We start from the raw sequence: 12,738 nt of genomic DNA on the forward strand, positions 1-12,738 counted from the left end.
CTTTCTCTTCAACCTTTCACTCATATCGCTGCCTAGCAAGCTAAACGCCATAGAGGACTTACGTCATACACTCTATGCGGACGACGTTACCCTATGGGTGGCGAATGGCTCCAACGCTCACATAGAAGAAACTCTTCAGAAAGCAGTACAAGGAGTCCAGGAGCATAAGAGTAGCATAGGACTCAAATGTTCTCAACCCAAGTCTGAACTCCTTCTAATCAGACATAAACGGAGAGAAAACACCATAGAGGTGAACATTCAAGGTCTCCCGATTAAGGAGGTCGAAACCATTCGAGTACTAGGTCTCTTCATTCAAAATAATCGTAAGAGCAACATTACAATCACCCGTCTGGAAACAAGTCAGGCTCATTCGAAGAATCACTGCTAAAAAGAAAGGTGTGAAGGAGGCCGACATCTGTCGCCTTATACATGCATTCGTCATTAGCAGATTCACCTACTCTCTACCATACCTCAAACTATTTAAGGTGGACATCGATAGATTAAACAGGTTACTCAGACAGGCTTCTAAAGCTGGTCTAGGGCCTCCTAGAAACACATCCACGGACAGAAGAACACATCACTGCACACAAGGCGATGCACATCCAAAGACTGGCCAACATTACAGCGGGAAGGGAGATTCTAGATCGAATAGGCGTAAACGCTGAACCCATGTCTAACCGACCGGGCCCTCTACTACGAGGAGAGCGCGACAAACTAGTCATCAAACCGCTCCCCAAAAATATGCTACCGGGCTTCTACGATGGCAGACGATGAGCCAGAGCGCGGGCTCTGCATAGAAAGTACCTCAATCATCCTGGAGCAGTATGCACCGATGCAGCCGATTATAATTTCAGCCAAGGGGTCTTAGCTATCTGCGCATCCAAATTCATAGCAGGAAGAAGCGAGTGCATCTCTGCGGCCTCGGTCACGGTCAAGTACGCGGATCAAGCAGAAGAAGAGGCCATAGCCTTGGCCATAGCAAATACTGACGCTGACATCATTCTCATTGATTCCAAGACTGCCATACGCAACTTCTCGCGCGGTAGAATATCCCTAACTGCTAGAAACATCCTCACAAACATTACACTACAACGAGAAATGGAACTGGTATGGACTTCTGCCCATTCAGGGAACCCAGGGAACGAAGCAGCCCACCAACACGCTCGAGGTTTTGTCGGCCGAGCGGTGGGCTCTCGTCCAGGGGGATGCGAGATGGAGGCAGTGATTTCGTACCACGACATTACCCAATTCTACAAACTCTCTAGAAGATCGAACCTCCCCCGCACAAGTCACTCTCCAAACACCAAGAGGTGGCTTGGAGAAGACTTCAAACCCATTCTTATCCGAACCCGTACATTTACGCCCGCATCTACCCCGATCTCACAGACCCCACCTGCAAACACTGCGGTAGCACTGCCACCCTCGATCATATGCTGTGGGACTGCCCGGAGGATCCTCCTCCGGAAACTCTTAAAGAAGCTCCCTCACCAGACGCCTAGGAAGAAGTGCTGCGCAGCTCGGACCCCGCCGTCCAGGCAGGAGCCATTGAGCGCGCCGAAGAGGTCGCCGCCAGCTATCAGCAAACGGCCACCTGGCCCTACTGCTAAGCATCTAGGAACCCTTCTTTTCCGACAATAAAGTTTTCTCTCTCTCTCTCTCATGAATTTCTTCACGGTTCAGGTGTCCATCGAGATGTGAGACAGATACTGCGCCATTCCCTTTCCTCAAAACCTAATTTCCATTTTCAAGGCATCGCGCTGAACGAACGGGCTGCAACGCGCTGTCATGTTCCACTCTTAAAGGTGCACTGAAAAGGAACCTGAACTCGTCTTTTTCCCGCGGGAACTCGATCTACACGTTCCGAGCATTCTTAGAAACTGAATTATAGCCCTGTGCGGCCGATTTTCCTAATTTAAATCGGATTAACGTCCGGCTCCCGCCCTTTTTTTAATTCCCCGCAGACGGTAGGAGTAGTGCATCAACTCATGGAGTGCCTTTCAGGCAGTCGCGTGGAGGCTCTGCTTTCGCTTTATTTTATTTTTTTGGTTTCCGTGAATAAATAGATCATGTCAGAGACAACGTAGCTGCAAATTATGCCCAGGGAAATAAAAATACGCATGGACTCTGCTTTCGCCGATCACTACGTATCGCTCCGCCGATGGCAGGGCGGCAAGCCACCACGGGACTGGGTGAAAGGTTGGTCGACTCCTCCCACCGTCTGTGGGGAATTAAACAAAAGGCGAGAGCCCGACGTTAATCCGGTTTAAATTAGGGAAATCGGCCGCACAGGGCAATAATTCGAAGTTTTCAAGAACGCTCGGAACGTGTAGATCGAGTTCCAGCGGTCAGAATACGAGTTCAGATTCCTCTTCAGTGCACCTTTAAAAGCCAAGATTAAGCGTCCTGCAATATTTGTTCACTAAAATACAGACACCACCATCACGCTTGTCTGCGCGGTTTACAAATACGCGCTGTAAATTTGTATCTTAATCATATCTCGTACATAAGCATATGGCACGTTTCTGTGAGCATAATGACCTATCATATTCATATGTGCGAAGTGAAGCGCCGCCCACATTCACGACCACCGCGCAGATTTCCTCCACGACAAAAAAGTAGATCGTTAAAACTTTTCTCGTTACCTAAGCATCACAAGAAAAAAATATTAGCTCGAGAATTTTGATGCCTGGCTTGTTGAATATAGTCAAACAATAAAAAGTTGATGTCGTTTGAGATTGGCCAGCGGAGCAATATGACAGTACGCCGCGCAGTTTGACCCATTGTTAGCAACCAGCTGCTGTTAAGTTGTATCCTGATATAACATTGAGATGAAAACAACGAAAATAGGTTCCAGATAAAACAAGGTCCTATAGTTTTGTACCTTTTTGTAGCCATAGCGCCTGAAAAACCATTGAAACATTGTCATCGGCCAAGCATCATCGGATAAGGGCTCGCAAGTCCTCCTCACATTTGATAACGTGCTTCGGTGCCCGATTGGCGCCTGATGTACACGCAGCCACCTCTGTGCGAGCCGTACCGATAATCACGCTCAGTTGCCTATGTTTTGGCCATTGATAGCGAGTTCCTGTTGTGCCACGTTATGTTCTCGACAACAAAGATTGGTTTGAAAGCACGAACTGATGGGCGATTTGGTTATGCATTGTATGATTGAAACAGCGCCAGGCCTTCAGAGCTGTCCGTTTCCTTCTTTCTCTGCTCTCTTCTTTGGCCTTCGGCCTTGCGCTGTTTCAATCATACAAAGATTGGTTGGTTGGTTGGTTGATTGATTGGTGTTTAACGTCCCAAAGCAGCTCAACTCAGGCTATGAAGGACGCCGTAGTGGAGGGCTCCGAAAATTTCGACCACCTGGGTATCTTTGACGTGCACCGACATCGCACAGCACACGGGCCTCTAGAATTTCGCCTTCATCGAAATTCGATCGCCGCTGCCGGGATCGAACCCGCGTCTTTCGGGTCAGCAGCCGAGCGCCGTAATCACTGAGCCACCCCGGCGGGGCCGACAACAAAGAGTTTTGATTCCGGTTCTTTCAGGTTGTTCTTATTCTTCAGCCAGTTATCTCGAGTTTCTTGGCTGGCGAACCTAAAGATTGGGCCACGCTGCTTTCCCCATTTCGACGGAAGACTGTAGTGCAACAACTTCGCTGGCCCGGAGTTACGCAACACCAAATTTCGACGCAACTTCATTCACTTGCACAAAAAGACTCATTTTTCGTTTCCTGAATTCCATAAATTTCATGATTTTGCTTGCAGTTGCGCCATTCAAGTTCGTTCAGTTCGGCTTTGAGCTGTTTCACAGAAGCAGACAATTCAGCTTTTTAACCTCAAAGAGTTTCTTTACGGATAGTAGTTATATGGTGTCTAGAGACCTAGCTGCCTCAGCACATCGTCGTATTTGGTAGACATATAGCTCAATGGATTGTTCAATGCTGCAAAGTGGCATATAAACATTTCTAGCTTTGCGTTAATTCCAGCCAGTATTATGAGAACATCGCCGTTCACTTGGGACTTTTTGGATTGTCCAGCGTCTGGTGCAGTTTCCTCACAAGAGGCACATTTCCAAGCTTTCCGCCAAGTTTCTTTTTTTTCGGCCGAAGCTGTGGTGCTGTTCCTGAACAGCACGTTACATGGCCATATTTTATTCCGTAAGCAGTATTACGACAGGTTTCAGCCCTTCGCGTCGGGGCGGCCGCGACGCACGTTTGACCTTGAAGGGCGGCGTGAGGCGCGGCGCACTACAGCTGCAGCCGCGCCGCTGCCGAGTGGAGGCGCTGCCCTCGCCGCGCTCTCGCCAGGGGGTATAAAATGCGTTCGTTCCTATGGTTCGCTCGCTTGCCGGCTGTGTCGTTATGGCGCCTGATAAACAGAAAGGGAGGCTACGTCAGCTTGACGAAGCCTCGAAACGACAACGGGCTTCGGAGACAAATGCGAACAGCGCCTTGCTAAGCGGCGCGCTCAAGACGCTGCTAGACGGGCGCACCGCGCCTCTATCGAAACCGAATCGTCTACAACCGGCGACGATCCCGAATGGAACGCTATGGATGCTTACGCAACCTACCAGGTTTAACCAAGGTTAAACCCCAGCAAACTTTTTTTATACAAACTACCGGCTGATCCTCAGTGGCAAACTGATTGCAACAAACAGGGCTAATTGATTCATTCTGACCACTCAAAGCGACAAAAATAATATCTTTAGAACAAAAGTACGCACAAAAAATCAGTGCAGGTTACTCATCCAAGGCAGCGGTAGGAATGAAAAGAGAGCACAAAGGCAAGTTCAATGTTCACCAACCTGCAAGGGGCGAAGCGCGAAAAATGTGACGCCAAGGCTAGTCCGATGCCGCATCCGCCAAATGCCTGGCAGCTCCAACGCATACCCTTCCTAAAGCCGTCGAAGATTGCTTGTCCGCCTCCTGGCGACGGCCGAAGTACAGCCGAATCTTGATTCCGTTCTTATCGCCGTCTTCTTGCGGCGCAGAGCCACGTTTCAGGTGCGATGCTCTCGAGGGTGAGTCTGCTATCCTACAAGGCGTGAAAGAGCAGAAGAAAAAAAAAATTGGCTGGGGCTTAGCTAAGGTTAAGCCTGGATATCTCGAAGTGACAAGCTGCGGTGATCCGCGATAAACACGCGCTTGCGGCGAACGTCAAATGATGACGCATAGCGCGTATGTGCCATTTTTTAAAGCTTTATTCTCCTTTTTTTTTTTGGGGGGGGGGGGGGGGGAGGCATTTAACTCAGGCGCACTACATCAGCCTTTTTCCAACCGCTATAAATTCTGGTCTGGAACAATCACGTAGCACTGAAGAATTCTCTCTCTCTCACACACACACACACGCACACACACACGCGCACGCACAAACATACACACACACGCACTCACGCGTGCGCACACACACACTTACACACGCACACGCCCTTAAAGAAATAAAGCAAGGAAATGAACAGTTCCGTTGGGGGAGTGCTGGGGATGTAGAGAGAGAGAGAGAAACACAGAAATGCCATTCCACGCCAACTGTTCAACTGTTCAAAATTCCGCAAGTGCGCTTTCCCGCATAACAATGTTGCCTCTAACAAGATGGCCGACTTCGCTATAAAGGAACTACATGGGCTTCAGGACAGGCGCTAAAGGTGTAGATAGAATGTAAGAAACGTATTTTGGAAGAATCAAACAAAAAAAACAGTCTTTCTTGCTTTGTTTCAGCTGGAAACGCATGGTCCGCCATCTTGTTCTCAGGCAGAAAAGGCAACACACGCATAAACTTGAACATCAAAATGTTTTAGCAGAACGCTAGCTCATCCCATGTCCCCATTGTGATGACAGGAGAGCCTACCACTGTCTGGTCACCCAGCGGCTGAACCATCCATGAAACATCAATTTTATCTGTTCTCAAAAACAGTATAAAATAATTTTATGGCTTTTGGAGGTTTAACGTCCCAAAGCGACTCAAGCTATGAGAGACGCCATAGTGAAGGAGTCGGGAAATTTCGACCACCTGGGGTTCTTTAACGTGCACTGACATCGCACAGTACTCGGGCCTCAAGAATTTCTCCTCCATCGAAATTCGGCCGCCGCGGTAAGGATTGAACCCGTTTCTTTCACGTCAGCAGCCGAGCACCATAACCACTGAGTCACCGGGGCGGCTAAAATCAGCTTCGCATGTGCCATTATAAAAACTGTTTTATGTTCTGAATGTATAGCACGCAGTTCTGGAGTGATGTAGAACACAGCTGTTACATTTTTCACCGGACCGCTGAAAGAAGACTTACCAGCTGGGAAAAAAATGAACAACGTTGTCTGACGCTTTTCTTTTTATTTTCTGTAAGCACGACATGCATCTCTCATAAAAATTTGCGAGGACACTTTGGCAACTAAAGTGTTCAGAGGCGAAAGCCGAGGACACTGTGCCGTGACCACTTCCGGTGAATGTGACGTCACACCGTTCCTGTGGCTATATTGATAGCCAAATTATAGATCTTTCGGGGATATTAAGTGTAAATCACGCTTAGTTAAACATTTTTCCATCTAATTTGACACAAATCCGACGTTTTTCCGACCATTCTGTGACAATTTTCACTATGCCATGACGACTTCCGGTAGACGTGACGCCACACCGTATCCGTGGATATATCGACGTACGCACTGTTTCGACAATTCTCCCTATAATTAATTGACGAATTAATGTACAGTCATCAAACTTGGCTTCTAGGTTCATTTTTTCCTCCTCTATCTGATGTAGCCATTGGTTTTCTTCTTTAGTTCTCGAGTTAAACGCATAGTTTCTTACTATGGTTAAACGTGTGTGACGCGCTTTGTTAACAGACGACAGTATGAAGCCTGTTTCACATGCAAGCGAAAATGCTAGCGAATCCTGCCGCCGCGGCGGAAAAACCTGTTTGGAGTCATTCCTGCGATGAGCGGCCAAGTTTCAACAAGTTGGAAATTTTTGGCTGCGACGTGCCGCTCAGTCGCTCATTCGCTTGCATGTGAACCGGCCTTGCGCCATTAAAGGCTTTCCTTACAATTTGCATGGCTTTGCGGCTCTCGCAATCGTTCATGCGTAGAACGTCCGCAATATTCTGTCATGGCTCTCTGACTGCCTAAGCAGCTGCGTCAGCCGAAGGGAGGGAGCGCGCGTGGATCTGGCGACGTACCGCCTTTGTCAAAAGTAACCAGGCTGCATGTTTTATTTCTAGCTTGTATAGTGGAGCCCTTGTGACTGTCCTGGAGATTGACAGGTGTTGGAAGGTAAGAAAACCCCCATTCCTTACCTTTAGCGACCATTTCAGCTTCAGGGAAGCTGTAAGGGCTCCACTGTACGAGCCAGAAGCAAACCATGCAGCCTGGTTACTTTTGACAAAGAGTGACGTGGCGACACGCGCGCAGTCCTGCGCTGTTTTCGCGGACGGCTGCTCCAATCATACACAATCCTCACTTATTAAAACCTACGAACTGTGTCTTTTAAGCCGCATGAACAAGAGCGAACGACAGAAACAAAAGCTACGTAATCAACTGTAGCAGCACATCTGCACGGAGTGTGTCCCGGCATAGTTTCGTTTTCTCGCCGTTGGTCTTATGCGCTCGTAAGCCGCCGATTAACGGGGGCAGTAAAGCGATAAAATGCAAAATTCCGCTCTGGCCTGCGTGCGGTCGCCGTTCGGCGCGCGCTAAACGTAAGTTGTCAAAATACCAGCACAAGGTAAAGAGCAATAGCTCGAGGTGCCATTCCCGATGTACAGCGCAGGAACGATGCCACAATTGCAGCAGAGTTGTATCGCACGTGTTTCTGCAGGAGCTACAATGCGACTGACTCGCAAAAACGTAGCGGCAGAGAAAACACAGCATCCGGGAACGCTACGACTGGATTGTGCTGCTGTGATGTTTGTTTGACCTCTACATTTGACGGTGCCTTCAATACGGTTTGTTGGGCAGCGCAAAACAATGAGCGCTGAAAATTGTTTTACATGAATGAACCAGTGATATGTATTAAAAGCATGCGGAACACTGTGCTTGACATGGACAAAGGCCTTTACCATACCTATCCAATTAACCGTGTTCTCTGCCAGCGCCGGCCACCTTACAAACAGAGCGCGAAACAACTTGCAAGTAATGTTGGAAGGTGATACAAGTAACACAAAAAGTACTCAAAATGGCGATTACGTACTAGACTAGCTGTAACAACTACATATATACATTGGTCGTTGCACGAGTGTGAGCGTGTGAGATGAGTAACCTTCATCTAACGAAGTTGGTACGAAGGCCTAGTTGTGGGAGGGGTGGAGAATATATAGGACAATTATCATATTGAAAAACAGCGCGAAAGACGACGGACGAGAAAAGGCGAGACGAACGCAGTGCTGACTAACCATTCAATTCAAGTCATAACAACCATTCACAACTGTACTCCAGAATATCGGACAACGAGTTTGTATACACATAACGCTCAATGCCTGCCTCGCACGAACATTTACAGAGAAATAGCGGCGTGGGCCGAGCCATGCAAAGTGTCGTTGCGCGGTGTATAGCTTCATTCACAGGACGTGCCGCGATATATCTTTATGCGTTTTTTTTTCTCCTGATGTCTGGGTAACAAGGGCACTCCGCATGGGCATCCGGAAGGGGGGGCAAGGGGGGGGGGGGAGGCCGTTCCCCCCCCCCCCCATGCACTAGTAGAAAACTGCACAGCTTGATTAGCACGCTTAAGTGATATTAATTTATAGGATTTTGCTTATTGAGTTCAATTCTTTGTTCATTAATAAATTCCAATGTTTGTTCTCTAAGCCTAGCACTAATTTGCTGTTTCTAATTTTTGTTTCATGTGCGCAGTTTAGACCACAAATATTTCTTTTTAGGCCTACCCTACGCCTCCCCCATACCCGACCATCCCCCCCCCCCCCCCCCCCCCCCCCCCTCCTGGAAAAAATTCTGCGGACGCCCTTGGCACTCCGTAACATAAGCTCCACGGTTGGGCGGACGTCCATGTTACACCTCGTACACGTTAGTCGTCACATGGTCGTCGGCGTTGGTCTCCAGGTTTTCGGTCTCGTCTTCGAGAAACTTGTGGAGCGTGGTGTTTTTGGGGCGAGGACGGCCCCAGGAGATTCGTGGCGGTGTCGCGTGTAGAAGCAGGTGGGGGAGCTAATATGCTTGGTTGGTTTATGGGAGTTTAACGTCCCAAAGCGACTCAGGCTATGAGGGACGCCGTAGTGAAGGACTCTGGAAATTTCGACCACTTGGAGTTCTTTAACGTGCACTGCCAACGCACAGTATACGGGCGTCTAGCATTTAGCCTCCACCGAACGAGCGCCGCGGCTGGGATTGAACCAGCGGGCAGGTAAAATGTTAGGTAGGCATCCTGCCTCTGTGGCATTGGTTTCCATAGAAATAAAATAAAGAAATAAAATGCAGTCTGCGCGCAGCGAGGGGGTTCAATGCGGGCTGCGCTATCATGAAACGCATTCCTCGTCAGGGTTAGGAACTAAGCACTCGTTTAATATTTTTGTGCCCTGCATAATTTTGGCCATGAGGTGATGGAGTAGCAATTCTCATTAGCGACGACATAGAATACTCTAGCCTTGCTGGGCTTACTGATACGGAGACGATTGGGTGCAAGGTTAAACTAAAAATATTCGTTGTAACTGCAAACGCCATTTACTGTCCTCCAAATTTTACCCTCTCCGGCTATTAGAGAATACATTGTTCAACATAGGTGAAATCTGGGCGTGATACTGGCTAGCGATTATAACTCTTTCCGGAATGACTGGCAGGTAAATCAAAGGTATAAAATCAGGATAGTGCCTAAATGCGCATCATGTCATTGCAATGTGCATCAAACAAACAACGCAACATTTTCTTGTTTCTCAAATCACATTACTGCCACATAAGTTACCAAAATAGGACAGTATGATCGCCCTATGTAGAAAGAACGCTCGTTCAGAGCACACTATGATAGCGCGATGTTTAATATCAACTTATTACACAGATGCGCGCACAAGAAGAAGCTGGAAACAGTGTTCCAGGTATATTTAAAAAATAATTTTCTGACCCTGGTTTGTCTGGAAATGAAGTACTATACGGAAAAAAAAGGCGTAAAAGTATGCAAAAATTTCGCGTAAATAACGCACGCAGTGTACAAGATGGGGCAGTCCAGTGGTCAGTGACTTCTTGGCAGGCGCAGCTGTGAGGGAGGGGACAGTACACAACGTGTTCGCTTTGATACAGTCGTATCAGCTTGCATAGTGAGCGAGCACCGCCTGCGCAACGTCTTGAGCCACCTGGCGGACAACGAAATAAGTGAAGCCGTCTTTTGCAGCCTTGTCCTCGCGGGGATCTCGGAGGCTTTGTACTGGACAGCATGTACGGCTTGCACCCGCCGCGTTTTCAGAGCAGGTGCCTGGCGCAGGCGACGGTGGCGATCTTCTGGGCGAGTATCTCGCTGCTCAGGGGCGTCACGTGCACGTTGGATGAGATGAAGGATGCCCGGAACGGAACGTGCACTTCCAGCCGGATCAGGTTCATGTCTGGCTTGTCCATTATGGGTTTGAGTATGTTCCGCAGCATCTCTCGGTACGCTACGCCTGCAAACATAGAAAAAATTCACGGGGTGAAGCGCATTTTGGAGGTTCTCTCCGATCATGAATGGCAGTTTACCATTATCCCTGAAGAGAAAAGTATACAACAGCTGTACCTTACCAGTACTCAACTACGGGGCGGAAACGTGGAGGCTAACAAAGAAAGTTCAGCTTAAGTTAAGGACAGCGCAGCGAGGTATGGAAAGGAAGATGATAGGTGTAACGTTAAGAGACCGCAAGCGGGCAGAGTTGGTGAGGGACTAAACGCGGGTTAATGACATCCTAGTTGAAATCAAGAGAAAGAAGTGGGCTTGGGTAGCGCATGTATTCAGAAGGCAAGATAACCGCTGGTCCTTGAGGGTAACGGAGTGGATTCCAAGAGAAGGCAAGCCAGGGGGCGCCAGAAAGTTAGGTGGGCGGATGAGGTTAAGAATTTGCGGGGATACGGTGGCTGCAGCTGGAAAAAGACACGGGTAATTGGAGACATGGGAGAGGTGTCTGCAGTGGGCGTAGTCAGGCTGATGATGATGATGAATGAGCGTACAGCTGTAAAGTTTTCACCTCTTACAGTCCAGTTTTGGTTTTAGGTTGTCTGGACGGCGCTCACGAGCAAGGGCCTTCATTTCTGTTTAGTAATTTATTCTACCAAATTATTTATTTGGACACCGCGAAGTTGCTATGGTGTGCCCAGAAGTTATAACTGACGTTGATTAGGTGCACCAGCGCCGTGGCACTGCGTTTACCTAGAGGCGTGGTGTCCTTGGTAATGTGCCTGGCGAGCTTAATGTGCGCCGAGTGTAGCGGCACAATGTAGTCGTCTGAAGAGCCGAGGAGCACGATATTCTTGAAATGCGTCAGACCTGCGTGTCGACGTATGCGAATATTAATGCGGCAGCATTACAGTTGTCGTCACACCGAAACCCCGCCAATGTCCCGGACTAAATTCCCTGATTGGTCGAGACAGTGGTGACGTCACTAGCGTCACGTGACCACCGAGGACCAATCACAGCGCTCCGTCAAATTTGAAAATCCAGCATCACCGGAGGCGCTGGGAGGCTGCGACGCTATCGATTTTGCTACTGGGGAAGGCGTGCGTGTCAAGCTTGTTTAACATGCAAGCGAAAACGCTAGCGAATCCTGTCGCCGCGGCGGAAAATCCTGTTTTGAGTCATCGCGGCGGTGAGCGACGAGGTTTCAATAAGTTCGAAACTTTCGCTGAGACGCGCCGCTCAATCGCTCATGCCGCTCAGTCGCTTGCATGCATGTAAACCATCCTTTAGACCACCCCGCCATTGATGCAGCCGAATATGCCACGCGTTTAATTTGGATCTCTGTCGCCACTCATATGCGTGACCGAAAAGTACGACCAGATTACCAAGCAGGCAGCAGATAAGAAGCTCACATACTGGTTATGCTTTCTGGCCACATATGCGGCAGCAGTGATGTCAGGGGATAATGCACCGCGTCCAGCATTGAGGTTTTTAACTGGTCAAGCCAGAATGTATGCCGTAAAAAAACAAAATGCAGGAACAGTGGAGCTAGGTAAAGTGAATAAGCATGCAGTGCGGCAGAAATGAATGATTTTGTGACACCAGTTCTGCCTGTGTTTGCTACCATCACATCTCCTGTCGTACTCTCAGTGAGCGGCTGTACGCGGGACATAGATCAGAAACACGACGAAAGGTGTCAATGGCATGCTTAGGGCACCTGTGTGCTTGCTGAGACGGTAGAGGTACGTCTTGCGGATATCCGAGCTGTCACAGAGCATCATTTGCCGCAGCGACTCGGTGTATTCGTATCTCTGGAGGTACCAGGTGCCTGGAAAATATTGCATAACGAAAAATTATAAATCCAGGTTGTAAAAGTTGTACTGAGTACGTGAATGAACGACCAACGTGCGTCCGACTAAACAAGCGAAGCTCATCTTCGAAGAGCATAGAGCAGTTAAACATATTTGCAAGAGCGATCACGAAGTGTTCCTTCCGGCAAGGTAAGCATATGTGTACCAAAGAAACAACTGTTACAAGAAGCTCTCCAAAATATCAGGTAAATGAGGTTGATGTCGGCTATGGAGGAAGGTCGAAATACCAGCAAGGAGTCTGATGACACTTCCTTCAAGGTCGCAAGAAGGCGGCACCGCCATCTTGAAAT

The 12,738-nt window shown here is 48.5% G+C and overlaps 2 protein-coding genes across 2 annotated transcripts in view; both read right to left on the bottom strand.

Annotated features, from left to right (window-relative positions):
• The window catches only part of LOC149335195 (uncharacterized), a 72,187-nt gene extending 67,162 nt beyond the window's left edge, over positions 1-5,025 (bottom strand). The window contains exon 1 of the mRNA XM_089551866.1: positions 4,810-5,025. Within this exon, the coding sequence (XP_089407992.1) occupies positions 4,810-4,892 (83 nt within the window). The 5' untranslated portion in view covers positions 4,893-5,025. The remainder of the gene's footprint in view (positions 1-4,809) is intronic.
• A 5,180-nt stretch (positions 5,026-10,205) lies between these two features.
• Positions 10,206-12,395, bottom strand: LOC149335198 (protein FAM135A-like). Its single transcript, XM_089553765.1, has 3 exons — positions 12,295-12,395; positions 11,331-11,447; positions 10,206-10,593 (listed from the first exon to the last, which is right to left on the bottom strand). Exons 1-3 carry the CDS (start codon positions 12,356-12,358, stop codon positions 10,397-10,399), a joined length of 378 nt encoding a protein of 125 aa, XP_089409891.1. The 5' UTR covers positions 12,359-12,395; the 3' UTR covers positions 10,206-10,396.
• Positions 12,396-12,738: the final 343 nt, after the last annotated feature.

The sequence above is a fragment of the Amblyomma mixtum genome, chromosome 7 (genome assembly GCF_055824585.1).
Source record: "Amblyomma mixtum isolate Tamu chromosome 7, ASM5582458v1, whole genome shotgun sequence".
Taxonomy (NCBI): Eukaryota; Metazoa; Arthropoda; class Arachnida; order Ixodida; family Ixodidae; genus Amblyomma; species Amblyomma mixtum.

Bases quoted from the DNA above. Each gene is read 5' to 3' on its own strand.
- LOC149335198 (XM_089553765.1), bottom strand. From the start codon at position 12,358: ATGATGCTCTGTGACAGCTCGGATATCCGCAAGACGTACCTCTACCGT. The intron at 11,448-12,294 runs GTGCCCTAAGCA...GTCGACACGCAG, and splicing joins CCGTCTCAGCAAGCACACAG to GTCTGACGCATTTCAAGAAT. The intron at 10,594-11,330 runs GTAAACGCAGTG...CTATGTTTGCAG, and splicing joins CAAGGACACCACGCCTCTAG to GCGTAGCGTACCGAGAGATG.